The sequence below is a fragment of the Budorcas taxicolor genome, chromosome 7 (genome assembly GCF_023091745.1).
Source record: "Budorcas taxicolor isolate Tak-1 chromosome 7, Takin1.1, whole genome shotgun sequence".
NCBI classification, from domain to species: Eukaryota; Metazoa; Chordata; class Mammalia; order Artiodactyla; family Bovidae; genus Budorcas; species Budorcas taxicolor.
The window spans coordinates 17,095,074-17,110,647 of NC_068916.1; the positions used below are offsets into that span (position 1 = coordinate 17,095,074).

At 45.0% G+C, this 15,574-nt stretch overlaps 1 protein-coding gene across 1 annotated transcript in view; it reads left to right on the forward strand.

Annotated features, from left to right (window-relative positions):
• Positions 1-4,332: 4,332 nt before the first annotated feature.
• Positions 4,333-15,574, forward strand: part of HNRNPM (heterogeneous nuclear ribonucleoprotein M) — a 39,751-nt gene continuing 28,509 nt past the window's right edge. Inside the window, exons 1-2 of the mRNA XM_052642587.1 lie at positions 4,333-4,453; positions 14,561-14,730. Coding sequence (XP_052498547.1) covers positions 4,341-4,453; positions 14,561-14,730 — 283 coding nt within the window. The 5' untranslated portion in view covers positions 4,333-4,340. The remainder of the gene's footprint in view (positions 4,454-14,560; positions 14,731-15,574) is intronic.

A 15,574-nucleotide genomic window follows, 5' to 3' on the forward strand; every position in this document is an offset into this window, starting at 1 on the left:
CTTGGAGCCCTGTGACTGAGGGGCAGAGGGCTGGGAGCGAGGCAGTTGGAAAGATGAGCATCACGTGGAGGCATCTGCAGAAACAGGCTCACCCTCAGGGATTAACTGTCATCATTTGGGGCCTTTCTTGCTTCCGTAGCATCTCCCTCTACATAGGACTGGCACCCACCCCCTCAGGCCAGCTTTAGAGTGTAGTGCCCTTTGGATGACGTAAAGAGGCCCCGGGGTATGCTATCGTGAAGAGGGAAAGCTGTTTCCCTTGCATACCTCTTCCAATACTTTCCATGACATCAAATAGAAAATTGTAGTTTGGTGCTAGGCTGTCTTTCATGACTCTTAACCCTAGCAAAGAGAGAGCAAGTCTTAGAGCCTTTGGCAGAGCCTACGACTGCATGTGTACTTTAATAGCATCATCTCTTATTCTTTACAATAAGCTATTTATAGCAAGCTTTCAATATGGGCTGTGTGCTGTGCTGTGCTTAGTTGCTCAATTGTGCCCGATTCTTTGTGACCCAGTGGACTGTAACCCACCAAGCGCCTCTGTCCATGGGGACACGGGCGAGAATATTGAAGTGGGTTGCTATGCCCTCCTCCAGGGGATCATCCCAACCCATAGATCGAAATCAGGTCTCCCTCATATGGGCTGTGAGGTAAAGCAACATCTTCTGTTTTTTTTTTTAAGCAACATTTTAAAACATCCCTTTTATCATTCTTGGTTTTGTTTTTCTTTTTTTTGGCCAAGCTGTGAGGCTTGCAGGATCTTAGTCCCTTGATCACGGATTGAACTCAGGCCCTGAAACCCAGGAACTTGGTCAGGGTGGGGTTACATCCACCAGCCTATAGGAGCACAGCCTAGTGGAGAGTTTGTCTTCTCCCTGGGTCTGGCTTGTGGCTGATCTCCAGTCACACCCACTTTGGGAGAAGGGATCAGAGGAGAGATGGCTTCTTGTCCCCAGTGCTTTGTGTTCGAACTCTTCTCCATGATTCTGACAGATTGCTGTTACCTCCTCTGCCATCTCTGAGCCCTGCTGGACAAGGGAATTCAGAGATTTGTAAGGCTTCCTCTGGTTCAAGGGCCCCTCTTGTCTAGAGAGGTCAAAGGGAGAAGACGGTAAACTGAGATAGATTCCAGTGGGACCAGCAGAGAAGGGTTGGTATGCAGGGTGGATTTTAGTAGATCAGAGATTTCTGAGTGGGAGGGGCAAGGGTAAGAGGGTAAGGGGTCAAGATAAGAGGAGGAGAGGCTTGCAGATGGGGGAAAGAAAGGAGTTCTGAGACAAGTAGTTTGAGAAGTGCTTGGGATTGGGACAATTGCACTCATCTCACACACACTAGCAACGTAATGCTCAAAATTCTCCAAGCCAGGCTTCAACAGTATGTGAACTGAGAACTTCCAGATGTTCAAGATGGATTTAGGAAAGGCAGAGGAACCAGAGATCAAATTGCCAACATCTGCTGGATCATAGAAAAAGCAAGAGAATTCCAGAAAAACATCTACTTCTGCTTTATTGACTATGCCAAAGCTTTTGACTGTGTGGATCACAACAAACTGGAACATTCTTAAAGAGATGGGAATACCAGACCACCTTACCTGCCTCCTGAGAAATCTGTATGCAGGTCAAGAAGCAACAGTTAGAACTGGACATGGAACAACAGACTGGTTCCAAATCAGGAAAGGAGTATGTCAAAGCTGTATATTGTCACCCTGCTTATTTAACTTATATGCAGAGTACATCATGTGAAAAGCTGGGCTGAATGAAGCAGAAGATAGAATCAAGATTGCCGGGAGAAATATCAATAACCTCAGATACACGGATGACACCACCCTTATGGCAGAAAGCAAAGGAGAACTAAAGAGCCTCTTGATGAAAGTGAAAGAGGAGAGTGAAAAAGTTGGTTTAAAACTTAGCTTAAAAACCTAAAATCACAGCATCCGGGCCCATCACTTCATGGCAAATAGATGGGGAAACAATGGAATCAGTGACAGACTTTATTTTCTTGGGCTCCAAAATCCCTGCGGATGGTGACTGCAGCCATAAAATTAAAAGATACTTGCTCCTTGGAAGAAAAGCTATGACCAACCTAGATAGCATATTAAAAAACAGAGACATTACTTTGCTGACAGAGGTCTGTCTAGTCAATGCTATGGTTTTTCCAGTAGTCATGTATAGATGTGAGAGTTGGACTATAAAGAAAGCTGAGTACTGTAGAATTGATGCTTTTGAACTGTGGTGTTGGAGAAGACTCCTGAGAGTCCCTTGAACTGCAAGGAGATCAAACCAGTCAATCCAAAAGGAAATCAGTCCTGAATATTCATTGGAATGACTAATGCTGAAGCTGAAACTCCAATACTTTGGCCACCTGATGTGAAGAAATGACTCCTTAGAAAAGACCCTGATGTTGGGAAAGATTGAAGGCAGGAAGAGAAGGGGATGACAGAAGATGAGATGGTTAGATGGTATCACCGACTCAATGGACATGAGTTTGAGCAAGCTCTGGGTGTTGGTGATGGACAGGGAAGCCTGGTGTGCTGCAGTCCATGGGATCACAAAGAGCTGGACACCACTGAATGACTGAACTGAACTGGGATTGGGAGCAGGAAAGAGAGAGTGGGGCCTAGCCTCCACCTTGACAGTGAGTGCTAAGTCACTTCAATCGTGTCCAACTGTTTTCAAGTGCATGGACTGTAGCCTGCCTCTGTCCAAGGGATTCTCCAGGCAAGAATACTGGAGTGCATTAATAACCATTTCCTTCTCCAGGGTATCTTCCTGATGTAGGAATCGAACCTGGGTCTCTTACGTCTACCTGCACTGGCAGGTGGATTCTTTACCACTAGCTTTGCGACCCCATGGACTATACAGTTCATGGAATTCTCCAGGCCAGAACACTGGAGTGGGTAGTCTAGCCCTTATCCAGCAGATGTTCTCGACCCAGGAATCGAACCAGGGTCTCCTGCATTGCAGGCAGATTCTTTACCAATTGAGCTATCTGGGAAGCCCTAGCTCCACCTGGGAAGCCCCCAAACCCCCATAGCAGATAGAGAGAGTGAGGCTTAGCCTCTGGCTCACATTGAGTTTACTGAGTTTATTCTCTGGGCCTGCAGTTCTCAGCCAGGGTCAGAATCACCAGGCTGGATTAAGTATTTAATTTGGTGGAAGGTATAGCAAGTGAGTTTCCCAGAGGCTGATGAAATGTAGTTATTCAGTGAGAGAGGGTAAAATGACAACAAGAACAAGAACAAACCAACAAAACTCTTTCCCTTTGTGAGTTTAGAGAGAGTTTGGGGGTTAGATGGGAATGTCTGCAAGTTCCAGTGAAACACTTCAATGTACCAGAGACACCAGAGAGAGAGGCGGCTGCTGGGGAAGGGAGCCTGAGGACTGAGTGCTGGGGGCTCTGGGCTCTTCCCAGGCCACTGTGGCTGCCCCAGAACACAGCCCTGTATCAACCCTGAAAACCCACCTGAGGACAGGGCCAAGCTCTCAGAGCAGCAGGACATAGGGTCAGGCAGGAAGGAGTCCAATCGTTTCTTTTATCATGTAATTTCTATCAACAGGTTTGGCTTCTTGCTTGTGCACTCACTTAACATTCATAAGCACAAAGGAAGTCTCCAGCTAGACATCTTGTTATTAGTTGATGGGTGTTTAGTGAGAGAGATTTGGGCCATGGGCTCTGCACTCAGAGTTCTTAGGCCGGATTTAGCCCAGGTATTCCTTGTGTAGGATGAGATACTTTCTTAACGAGACATTGTTAACATTTTGCACATTTGTCCTACTGCTTGGCCCTTCGGTGTCCTACCCTTGCCTGGCTAACTCCTTTATAGCCTAGGAAACAGACCTTTAGCTGTCATTCTACCCCAGCTCGGATTACACAAAGCTGGGAGTGACAAGGTCCAGGTGTGGCGGGTGGAGAGATGCCTCCCTCATTAGATCTGGCAGAGGATGAGATGGTTGGATGGGATCACCCACTCAATGGACGTGAGTTTGAGCAGACTCCGGGATATAATCAAGGACAGGGAAGTCTGGCATGCTGCAGTTCACGGAGTCGCAAAGAATAGGACACGATTGAGCCATAATAACAACTACACCTGGAGAGCGGATACTGTATCCAGTAGGCGCCAAACAAGTTTGTTGCAAGAATGAATTAATAACAGCGGACTGTGCGTGGTAGCGCGCGGCGGGGGCGTGGCCCGGAGCAGGGGCGTGGCCCGGGTCCAGAGGGAAGGAGACCGGAGGCCGCCGCGGCGCGCGCGGGCGTTACTGGTCGCGCCGAGTCACGTGAGCACGCAGGCGCAGCGCCGCGCAGCACTCTCGCTCACACAAAGCCCAGACGCGGAGAAAATGGCGGCAGGGGTCGAAGCGGCGGCCGAGGTGGCGGCGACGGAGCCCAAAATGGAGGAGGAGAGCGGCGCGCCTGGCGTGCCAAGCGGCAACGGAGCTCCGGGCCCGAAAGGGTGAGTATTTTACGGCTCCTTGTTCCAGGCTGGGCGCTTTCGCGGTGGCTGGCGGCGGCTCCGTTAGATCTGCTGGGGCCTCCTCCCGGCGCGGCCTCAGCTGGCCTTTCTTTCCCCTCAGGGTCTGCCGAGGGTGGAGGCGGGCCAGGCCGTGAGGGGGGAAGCCGGGCGGCCCCGTGAGCGCCTGTAGGACCGCTCTCTCCCAGGCATCGGGTCTCAGCTCCTTTGGTCTCTCCAGACCGGGTCCGACGCTGAGGCCTTAGGCCGGGCCTCTGCGCGCAGGGATAATGGCGCGCGGGCCCCAGAGCCGACGAGACCCGGAGTCCGCGACCTGCTGGCTTGTCGGGTGACCTTGGTTGGGCGCGTGGCTTCACGTCTCTTCGCCGTCGTCCGGGGTCTCAGTTTCCCGATCCGTAAAGTGGGGGATAGGGGAGGGGGTGCGCACGCAGGACCTCGCGCGCGGTCGGTCCCGGTAAACGGTAGCGGAGGCGGGTAGGTATCGGGAAGGACCGCGAGGACGGCTCCGGACTCCCCCTCCCCCTTCCGCCCCGGCGCGCGCGGTTCTCCTGCCCCCCCCCTCAGGCCCCGCGGGAAGTGCCTCGGTGGGAACCGCCCCTTGCCCCAAGCCTCAGCTCCTCCCCAGGTGAGCAGTAGATATTTGTGGAGCGATCGGATCTGCTGCTCAGTGTTCAACCGTAGAAACAAAGTCTAAGAGGAAAGAAAGAAAAAGGGAAACATTTTCCGTGTTCTAGGCGAAGATTTTGCATCATTAGGCGGGTTCATCCATTTCCAAACTCGGCCACCCTTTCGAGTCCTTTTGGGGGCTCTGTCTCAGGTCTTCTGTTTTGAAAGTTTTCTTAAAGCTTTAAAGCATCGTCTTGTGTCTCCGGTGAACCCCACTCATTCTGATTACAGTCGCCTGAGAGGTGCGGAAAGACGTTTTGCCTTCGCCCGCCAACTGTAGGGGGAGGTGAGGGGAAGGCTTGGGCACACTTTTGATTTCCCACATACATTTTTTTTTTAATCTGGTGAAATTTACAGTTTCAGCCATTTTTAGGTGGATGATTCTGTGGTATCGAGTGCATTCGCGGTTTTGTGCAACATCACCAGTATCCACGCTGAAAACTTTTTCCTCACCCTAAATAGAAACTGTAGTCATTAAACAGTTGACTTAACCATTCACCTCTCCTGGATACCTGTGCTATGCGTTCTGTCTCCTATGGATTTGCCTTCCCACCAATTTTTAATGTGTATAATTAGAGTTCATGGGGATTAAAAGTGAATGTAGTTAGTTTGCTAATGAACACTCACTGAATACTAGCTATATTGTTAAACTCTCTCTCCTGAGGTGGGGAGGAGCGAAATACCTTGGAAATCGAGAGAAAGGCATCCTAGAAGTAATCCCAACTCTTTTGTTATTGAATACTCTGAAAAGGGACGTGTTCATTTAGACTTTTTTAAAATAACTTGTTTAAGGGAGCCTGGTAGGATTTTTGAGGACCATGTTTGGAGGCCTTTAAGATATACATTTATGTCTTTTTTTTTTTTTCCTTTGAAAGCGGTTATCACAGGATGGAGTGCTGCTAGAATCGTGCTAGGTGAGAAGTTATTAGTTACAGATTATAGCATCTGGGGTACATTTTCCAAATTTCCCATTTTCCACAGTCCATTTCCAAATAGTCATTTTGTGACTGATTCATTTGACAAACATAAAACATGGCCTTCAGAAAAAGTCAGAAGGTTTCAGAAATTAAAAGTCTTTGTTGGAAGAACCTCAGTCTGAGACTGTTTAAATAGAGAATATTTTAGGCAGTTAGGAACACTTAGATGTATTTTGTAGGGCCATTGGAAAAGTTTGTATTTTGGGTGTTTTTGTGTGTGTGTGTTTTGCATCGGGGGGCTTTTAAAGCAGAGCTCTTTAGAAAACAGTCTCCCTGCTCATAGGGAGGGGCCAATGGATATTTTTGTAGTAAAGTGATATAAGTAAAAGGCATTACCAGGGGTGGGGAGCTTGGAGGGTCTCCCCTCCCCCAACCCTAAGCTGCTGGGGGCGACCAGGTGTTCCCCTAGGAGGAGGAGGATGATGAAAGGTGATCATTGGAGGGAAGCAGAGGAGTGTTCAAAGATTTTGACATGTTTGATATATATATTTATAAGGAACTTCATTTTCCTTTCACTTTCTTTGTAAAGAACTGAAACTGCTGGAGCACTGGGGGCCAGCTGGTGGGCAGTGAATTCCAGACTAGGGAGTTCAGATTTTTATCTTGAGAGCTTTTTTTGTGATTTTGTGAAAGTCACTCAGTGGTGTCCGACTCTTTTCGACCCCATACAGTCCATGGAATTCTCTAGGCCAGAATACTGGAGTGGGGAGCCTTTCCCTTCTCCAGGGGATCTTTCCAACCCAGGAATCGAACCCAGGTTTCCCGCATTGCAAGTGGTTTATCAGCTGAGCCACTTTTGCGGGATGGGAAATGAGTGAGACTAGATTCTTCTCACCTTTGTATCCACCAGGAGTGGAGTGTGCTGAAAGCTGAAAAGGCACTGAGACAGCAAGCTTCATGAGGACCATGGAAAGCACAACCTGTTTTGCAATTCCTTTTCTCTGCCAGCTGTAAGCTGGCTGTTTTTTTTCTTACATTGATGAGAAATGCATTCCATCTAAGGACAGTCAAGATTCAGAGTTAGAGTGCATTGGGGGTAAAAATGTTCATTTTAGAGGGACACATAGGCTTAGGGGTTTTGGTTTGTTTTTTAATTTTATTGTTAAAAAATAGAGGTTACGCCATACATTTAAAATCAGTGACTTAACCTACTTCACTTCCAGATTAACCTGTGGCCGAATTTGAAGGTGAGAGATGGGCTATTTTAAAAATAAAAGTTTGTATTTAGTGTAAATTTCTGGGGATGCAAGGTTAGTGTTAACACTATTTTACAGTCAAGAAAAGATTTTTTTTTTTTAATCGAGAAAATTCAGGTTAAAGAAATTGACCCTAAGAATCTGGGGGAGGCCATCTTGACTCTAAGGCTTTTGCTGTTTCCACAGCAAACCTCTCAGTAAAGAGACATTTGAAGTGGGTTTTTTTCTTTTTTAAATTTTAAACCCGATTCTTTGTGCTTTGCGGTGACTTGAGTGTTTGCTGTACTTTAAGAAGTGCTTGTATGCTTGATAATAATCTTGAGACACATTTGATGGTGAGCTCAGGATTAGAATGGGGCTTTGGATTGTTGGAATGCATGCTGCTAGCTCTTTGCTTTTTTGATTTTATTCAAGGCTAGGCTGGGGGATACTAGTCTGCAAAGATTAGGTTGCTTGTTTCATTTGGAATTTCTCAGATAGACTCTCCCATTACTGTGTTTTGCAGTGAGGTGAAGTTTGAATTACTGTTTTGGTAGTCTGTGATGAGTACAGTGGAGGCTTCCCTGGTGGCTCAGTGGTAAAGAATCTGCCTGCATGCAATACAGGAGACAGGAGTTCGATCTCTGGGTCGAGAAGATCCGGTAGGGAAGGAAACAGCAACCCACTCCAGTATTCTTGCCTGGGAAATCCCCTGGACAGAGGAGACTGGTGGGCTACAGTCCTTGGGGTCACAAAGAGTCAGAGACTACACAGAGTCAAACACGGCGCTAAACAGCAAGTACAGTGTTTAGGTTTCCTTAGCCACGGCCCCAGTGGGCTTAAAGTCTAATCATTATGTGTGGTGGTAGAATGCAAGGAGTGAATCATTTTCCAGAAAGTTTTTGATACAAAAATACATCATTGTCACAGTTAGTGTGCCAGCTTCTTTAAACTTGTGAGTGTGGGTAGTAACCACCTTTCGCAGATGAAGGAACTGAGGCCTGGCAAAGAGCTGGTGACATTGGGGTTCAGACTTAGATGACCCTACCTCTTAGTCATCTCTGGTACTATCCTCTTAGATAACTGCGCTGAACATTTACCAAGCTGCTTTTTGTTAGGCTGATTGTTGATTCTCACAACACCCCTGTGAGCTTCATGGATACAGATTATGCGGGTTTTGCTGGTAAAGAACCATAGAGGTAAAGAACTGGACTCACGTGGGTAGTTAAGTGGTAGACCTGGAGCTAGAATAGTGTGCTCTACATGTTCAGTACATTAGTGGAGTTCAGGATTGAAAGGATTTTTGTGAAGAATCATTCTACATAAGGGATAGTTCTGAAGGGAATATGGAGGTTGAGGGGGGTCTTTTCTCTCAAGAGATGTGGTCAGGATTCAAGATATTCTAGTTGCTGTTTCAAACTACACTCATGATTGAAAAACTCCAGGAGTTATGAGAGCATTATATATAGGAATGCTGTGGAAGCGTAAGAGGGGTAGGGATTTACTGTTTTACATAGTGAATGTAGTGGCTCTTTGTGGACTATGCACTCAGTATTTTAGTTTTTTAGTTGTGATCTTTATGTAAAGTATAATTCTAGTACGATGGAGCAGTGACATGGTAAGTTATCAGTCTTCAGAGTACAGTCAGTAAAACAGTTCCAAAACCGTATTAATCATAATTAATCTTACTTGACTGACTCAGAAGCTTCTTAAGGTATTTTGGACTTATCTTTATCAATGTATTAGTAATTAGGTTATAGATTGTCAGGAAAGGTTTTTAACATACTGGGTCTATTTAGAACTTCAGATAGATAGTTGGGTGCCAGAATCAGGTGGGGTGTTTATTGACCATTGGAAGCAAGTTAGCAAGGACACTATTGGTAAGGCATTTATTTAGCTGGTTTAGGTAGCTTCAGCTTCTTTGAAAGATTGCAAATTTGTTAACTTTATGTAGGAGTTACAAGTCAAGTTATGTTGGAGTAAGATCTGGAATTTGAGAAAGCAGCAGGAACTTTAAGAAATGTATAATTGGCACAACAAACTGTACAGGTTGGAAGTGTGCGATTTGATATCATCACTGAATGAAAATAATACAGTTAAAACCTGTAGAAGTTTTTGCTGCCCCTTTGTAATCCTGAGTCCTTTCCCCCACCTCCAGGCAACTGTTAGTGTATTCTCCACATAAGTATTTATCAGTGCTTCTCATTGGGAGATTTCTTTCCCTTCAGAGGACATTTGAAAGTGTCTTGGGGATTTTTTTTTTTTTTCCCCTTACCTTCATCTTCAGATCTGAGGAATGGGGCTGCTTCTGGCCTCCCTTGGGGAGAGATCAGGGACCCTGAAGCACATAGGGCAGGCTCAAACAACAAAAGAATTTTCTGGCCTAAAATGTTCATACTGTTGAGGCTGAGAGAACCTGCTGTAAATTAGTTTGCCGGATTACATTTTCTCACACACAGTTTTACATGGTGAAGTCATACTATATGTATGCTTCTTCTGTCTGGTTTCTTTGAGTGGGGTTCATCCATGTTGTGTGTAATTCATTACTTACCGTTGAATAGTATTTCATTGTATGAATATACTAGTTTGTTGATTCATTCACCTGTTAGTGGATGGTAGTTTAGTTGCTAAGTCGTGTCCAACTCTTGTGACCCATGGACTGTACAGCCTGCAGGCTCATCTGTCCATGGGATTTCCCAGACAAGAATACTGGAGTGGGTCGCAACTCCTTTTAGGGGATCTTCCCAACCCAGGTTTGACCCGGATCTCCTACTTTGCTGGCAGGTTTTTTATCTAGTGAGCCACCAGGGAAGCTTGATCTCTGCCTGTTAGTAGGTAGACATTTAGATTTCCAGTTTTTGGGAAACTGGAATAAATAATGTTGCTATGAGCATTCAGGTATAAGTTTTTGCATGGACATATTCTTTTTTTTCTGGGTAAGTATCTAGTTGTGGATAACATGGTAGGTGTGTTTTAACATTTTGAATTTATAATATCCTAAATTTGGGGTATTTAGGATTAAACAGTTTTTCATCAGTGTAGCTAAATGATAATCTACCTGAAAAAATGTACTTCTAAAAGGTTTTTACAGTTGTGTTACATGTATTTTAGGGCTAGAAGAATATTCCCCTAATTCTGTCTAGAAGATAAATGAGAAAATTGAATAGAACATTTTTTAAAGATGGGATTTTGTTCAGTTATCATATCATCTGTACTTAAAAATGTGTCGTGAGGGTTTTTTGAGGATGGTTCTCTGTAAAGAATAGAGTTGATAGTGATAATTAGATTTATGAAAAGGTCAGTTTTTTAAGAAACTGCAAGTGATGAGATAGTTCTTACCTGTTTTACTTAGGAGGAAACTTCTCAGAGAGAGGAAATGATTAGCTGGAGAAGGATTTGGATATACTGGTGCTGTGGGCATACCTTGGGCATAATCCACATGAGCTGCCTTCTGGATGGTGAGCTCTGTGGTGTGGATTCAGTTCAGTTCAGTCGCTCAGTCGTGTCCGACTCTTTGCGACCCCATGAATTGCAGCATGCCAGGCCTCCCTGTCCATCACCAACTCCTGGAGTTCACTCAGACTCAGGTCCATCGAGTCGGTGATGCCATCCAGCCATCTCATCCTCTGTCGTCCCCTTCTCCTGCTCCCAATCCCTCCCAGCATCAGAGTCTGTTCCAGTGAGTCAACTCTTCGGATGAGGTGGCCAGAGTACTGGAGTTTCAGCTTTAGCATCATTCCTTCCAAAGAAATCCCAGGGCTGATCTCCTTCAGAATGGACTGGTTGGATCTCCTTGCAGTCCAAGGGACTCTCAAGAGTCTTCTCCAACACCACAGTTCAAAAGTTGTCAATTGTTCGGTGCTCAGCCTTCTTCACAGTCCAACTCTCACATCCGTACATGACCACTGGAAAAACCATAGCCTTGACTAGACGGACCTTAGTCGGCAAAGTAATGTCTCTGCTTTTGAATATGCTGTCTAGGTTGGTCATAACTTTTCTTCCAAGGAGTAAATGTCTTTTAATCTCATGGCTGCAGTCACCATCTGCAGTGATTTTGGAGCCCCCAAAAATAAAGTCTGACACAGTTTCCACTGTTTCCCCATCTATTTCCCATGGAGTGATGGGACCGGATGCCCTGATCTTCGTTTTCTGAATGTTGAGCTTTAAGTCAACTTTTTCACTCTCCTCTTTCACTTTCATCAAGAGGCTTTTTAGTTCCTCTTCACTTTCTGCCATAAGGGTGGTGTCATCTGCATATCTGAGGTTATTGATATTTCTCCCGGCAATCTTGAGTCCAGCTTGTGTTTCTTCCAGTCCAGCGTTTCTCACGATGTACTCTGCATAGAAGTTAAATAAGCAGGGTGACAATATACAGCCTTGACGTGCTCCTTTTCCTATTTGAAACCAGCCTGTTGTTCCATGTCCAGTTCTAATTGTTGCTTCCTGACCTGCATACAGATTTCTCAAGAGACAGGTCAGGTGGTCTGGTATTCCCATCTCTTTTAGAATTTTCCACAGTTTATTGTGATCCACACAGTCAGAGGCTTTGGCATAGTCAATAAAGCAGAAATGGATGGTTTTCTGGAACTCTCTTGCTTTTTCCATGCATGATCCAGCGGATATTGGCAGTTTGATCTTTGGTTCCTCAGCCTTTTCTAAAACCAGCTTGAACATCAGGAAGTTCACGGTTCACGTCTTGCTGAAGCCTGGCTTGGAGAAATTTGAGCATTACTTTACTAGCATGTGAGATGAGTGCAATTGTGTGATAGTTTGAGCATTCGTTGGCATTGCCTTTCTTTGGGATTGGAATGAAAACTGACCTTTTCCAGTCCTGTGGCCACTGCTGAGTTTTCCAAATTTGCTGGCATATTGAGTGCAGCACTTTCACAGCATCATCCCCATCTTCTGTGGTTAGATTGGGCAGTTTATTCTTAGCAGTAATGCTGCATGGCAGAATTTGGCCTTGACACTTTTTTACCTTTGTCTTGTAATGAGTTATTTATACATTTTATAATTTATAAGGTGAGTTGAGCAGTCTGTTAAAACACAGGCTGGAACTGTAACTGTGTCATGGACCCTGTGTCAGAATAATGTTTTTTATGTTGCTGATAGAATATTTGGGCTTCAGAAGAAGCCAATTCTGTTACGATGTATTTCTACCCGTAGACCCTCTGTAGTTAGGCCCATGAAATGAAAATTGATCTCCCTTTTATTAATTGTAACACTTGTCCTTCTCATCTGCTGAGGGTAAGATGCATGGCCTCATGCTGTTTGGCAGCCCTGGTGCTGGGCTTTCCTATGGAGTAGACAGGTGGACTGTTTTTGTGGTGTGCAGTCAGCCTAAGGAGAGTCTGTCATGAGCCTGGGTAGACAGAGTAAAGAATTCTAGGTATCCAGGGATTGTGTGACCCTATCCCTTTCCGCCATCTGCCAGCCCCTGTGAAGGAGGTCTGTTGATTGCATGTTGATATTGGTATCAATCAGATCATGGAGGAAGTTGCTTTCCTTAATACTTGGCACACTTGTATTTGGCTGTGAGGGACCAGTTTTTTAAAAAATGCCTTGGGGACTAAAATAAGTTGCTAACTTTAATTTTTCCAGGTACACTGAAAGAAAGTCCTCCAGCTGCCATTCCCCACTGCAGGAAAGACATATCCTAGAATAAAGATCAACCCTTACTTTTAAAAAGGTGGTCTTGTAAATCACCAATACCTTAGTCTTGATTTTTTGTTTTCTTTGCCTTTTTGTTGTGGATCACAAAGTCTCTGCTGGAATCTGTAGTTGTGGGAGTTTTTCACCTCTCACGGTAGAAAAGCAGAGGGCTTGGGAAGCAGACAGTGCTGGACTTGATGCACAAGAGGACTTCTTTGGTTGCTGGCTCCCCAGTTGTTCCTTGTCAGCTCTCACTGGTGTCCGCCTTTGATCACGGGACTGAGGGAGCAGTCTTGCTCAGCCGGCCCAGCCTTGCCCTGGCTGTGCACACACTCTGGCCTGTTCCTGGGCTTTGGCCTGGGCTTCCAGCCTGTCTGGTTCTGTCCTTTGGGAGCCTGCATTTCTTGTGAACGTTTTTTCCTGCTCACGCTAAGCCACATTTGTACCTGTAGGGTTTAGAAATGCTACTCTGTGGAAGCACCTAACAAACAAAGGTAGAGAGTATTGCAGGAAAGTCCACGCCAAAAAAAAAAAATCCACCCTTCTTTGCCAAAGAATTGTTAGCCTGCTTTTTACCTACCAGAGTTGCTCGACTTAAGTTTCCTTAGCCTCAAAGTAATGGAGTTGAGTAGAGTAAGGTTTTTTTCCCTTTAAAAAAAATTGTGGTAAGATGTATGTAAATTCCGCCATCTTAAAATGATTACGTGTACAATTGAATGGCATTAGGTACAGTGTTGTACCTATTCACTCACCATTTCCAGAACTTTTTTTTTTTTTATCATCCCAAACAAACTCTGTAGCAATTAAACAGTAACTCACCATTCCCACCTCTTCCCAGTCCTGGGTAACCTCCTCTTTTTTTCTTTATGCCTGACTTATTTCACTTAGCATAATGTTTTCAAAGTTCATCTCTTTTGTAACATGTATCAGCACTTCATTCCTTTTTTTTTTTAATGACTGAGTAATATTCCATTGCCTGGATCTACCGCATTTTGTTTATTCCGTTCATCTTTTGGTGTATGCTTGGGTTGTTTGCACCTTTTGCTACTGTGAATAATACTGCCTAGGAGTGGAATTGCTTGGTCCTCTGGTAATTACGTTTTAACTTTTTGAGTAATCGCCAAACTGTTTTGTAGTAACTGCACCATTTTATGTTCCCACTTAAAAAAATTTTTTTCCCCCACAATGAAAGTTACTTATTTGTAGGGCTAAAGTTTGTTGGGCCTATGTGTACAACCTCTTTTGGGTTCCATGAAGTCTTATAAATCTTCCCTTCCATTTTCCTGTTTCTGTCTTGGAATTAAAGGACCTCAGGTAGGGAGATGGCCTCTCCCCCCTGCCTATGTTAGAGCCCCACGGGAGTGTGTGAAGGCCTAGGAAAGCACATTTGTCTTGGAAATGGTTGTTTTGATAGGTGGATTTTCAGGAGTGTACTACTGCAGTTTTCTGCTCTATGGACCACTTTAGTTTGAGTGACTCAAATCAATCAATATTCTTATGTTATATGTAACTTTGCCTGAGATAGGCAAATTTGCCAGGATAGTTTGCCTGGAAAATCAAATATTGTCTTTTGGGTTGTGCTAACTTGTGAATGTTTTTTTCTCCTCTTTTGAATTCAGTGAAGGAGAACGACCTGCTCAGAATGAGAAGAGGAAGGAGAAAAACATAAAAAGAGGAGGCAATCGCTTTGAGCCATATGCCAATCCAACTAAAAGATACAGAGCCTTCATTACAAACATACCTTTTGATGTGAAATGGCAGTCACTTAAAGACCTGGTTAAAGAAAAAGGTAATGGTACTGGTTTTTGAGTAGGGTCAGAAGGTTGGTGTGTCATCTTCTCTGTGGCTAATTCCTTGGTTATTTTTTGTCAGTGGAAGCTGTTCTGAGTAGAGCATGTGTCCTCTCCAGGCTTGAGAGTTCAGCCCCCTCCCATCCACCCTACCTTTTTTCTTTTTTTTGTGGTCATGCACTTGTGTGTCACATGGGGGCATTTGTATGATCCCTTGGCCTGCGAATGATTTCACTGGCTTAGTATGGTTAACAGGGCTTCGATTAAACTTGAGGGGGGCCTCTTTGTTATGGAATTAAGGAAATTTTTTGAATTCTTCCTATTAGGTGGGAGAAATTTTTTTATTTTCCTTTTTTGTTTTAAAATTCTGGCGGGAAGGTAGTAGTTTGTCTAAATTTTGCGGATGTCTTCCTGGGATCAAAATTTGGTGGCTGGAACATGTGCTGCTCAGATTCTAAATTATAAAACCATGCCTGGGGAGGAAAACACAGACTCGATTGGCAGTTGGGTAGCTCAAAATAAAGCATCCGCTGTGTAATTTGGTGCCTTCAGGCACCCACCAGTCCCAACCCTGGTGTCCAGAGTCTGGTTGAGGGCAGAGGAAGCAACTGAAGCTCTGCTGCCACCAGGAGACCCTGGGCGGTTGGCTGCCCCCGTGGTCCTCTGCTTCTGCCTCCTGCGCACACCATGTGTGTCCCCCTCCTTGTCACACTCCTGTTCTGCTGCTTTTGTTGTCTTTTCCTGATTCTGGGCCCTGCTGGTGGCACACAGGGCTAAAGAGATTGCTCAGCCCCGGTTTAGATGAAACTTGATAGAGAACCATTTGTCTAAAGGCGTGGAGGT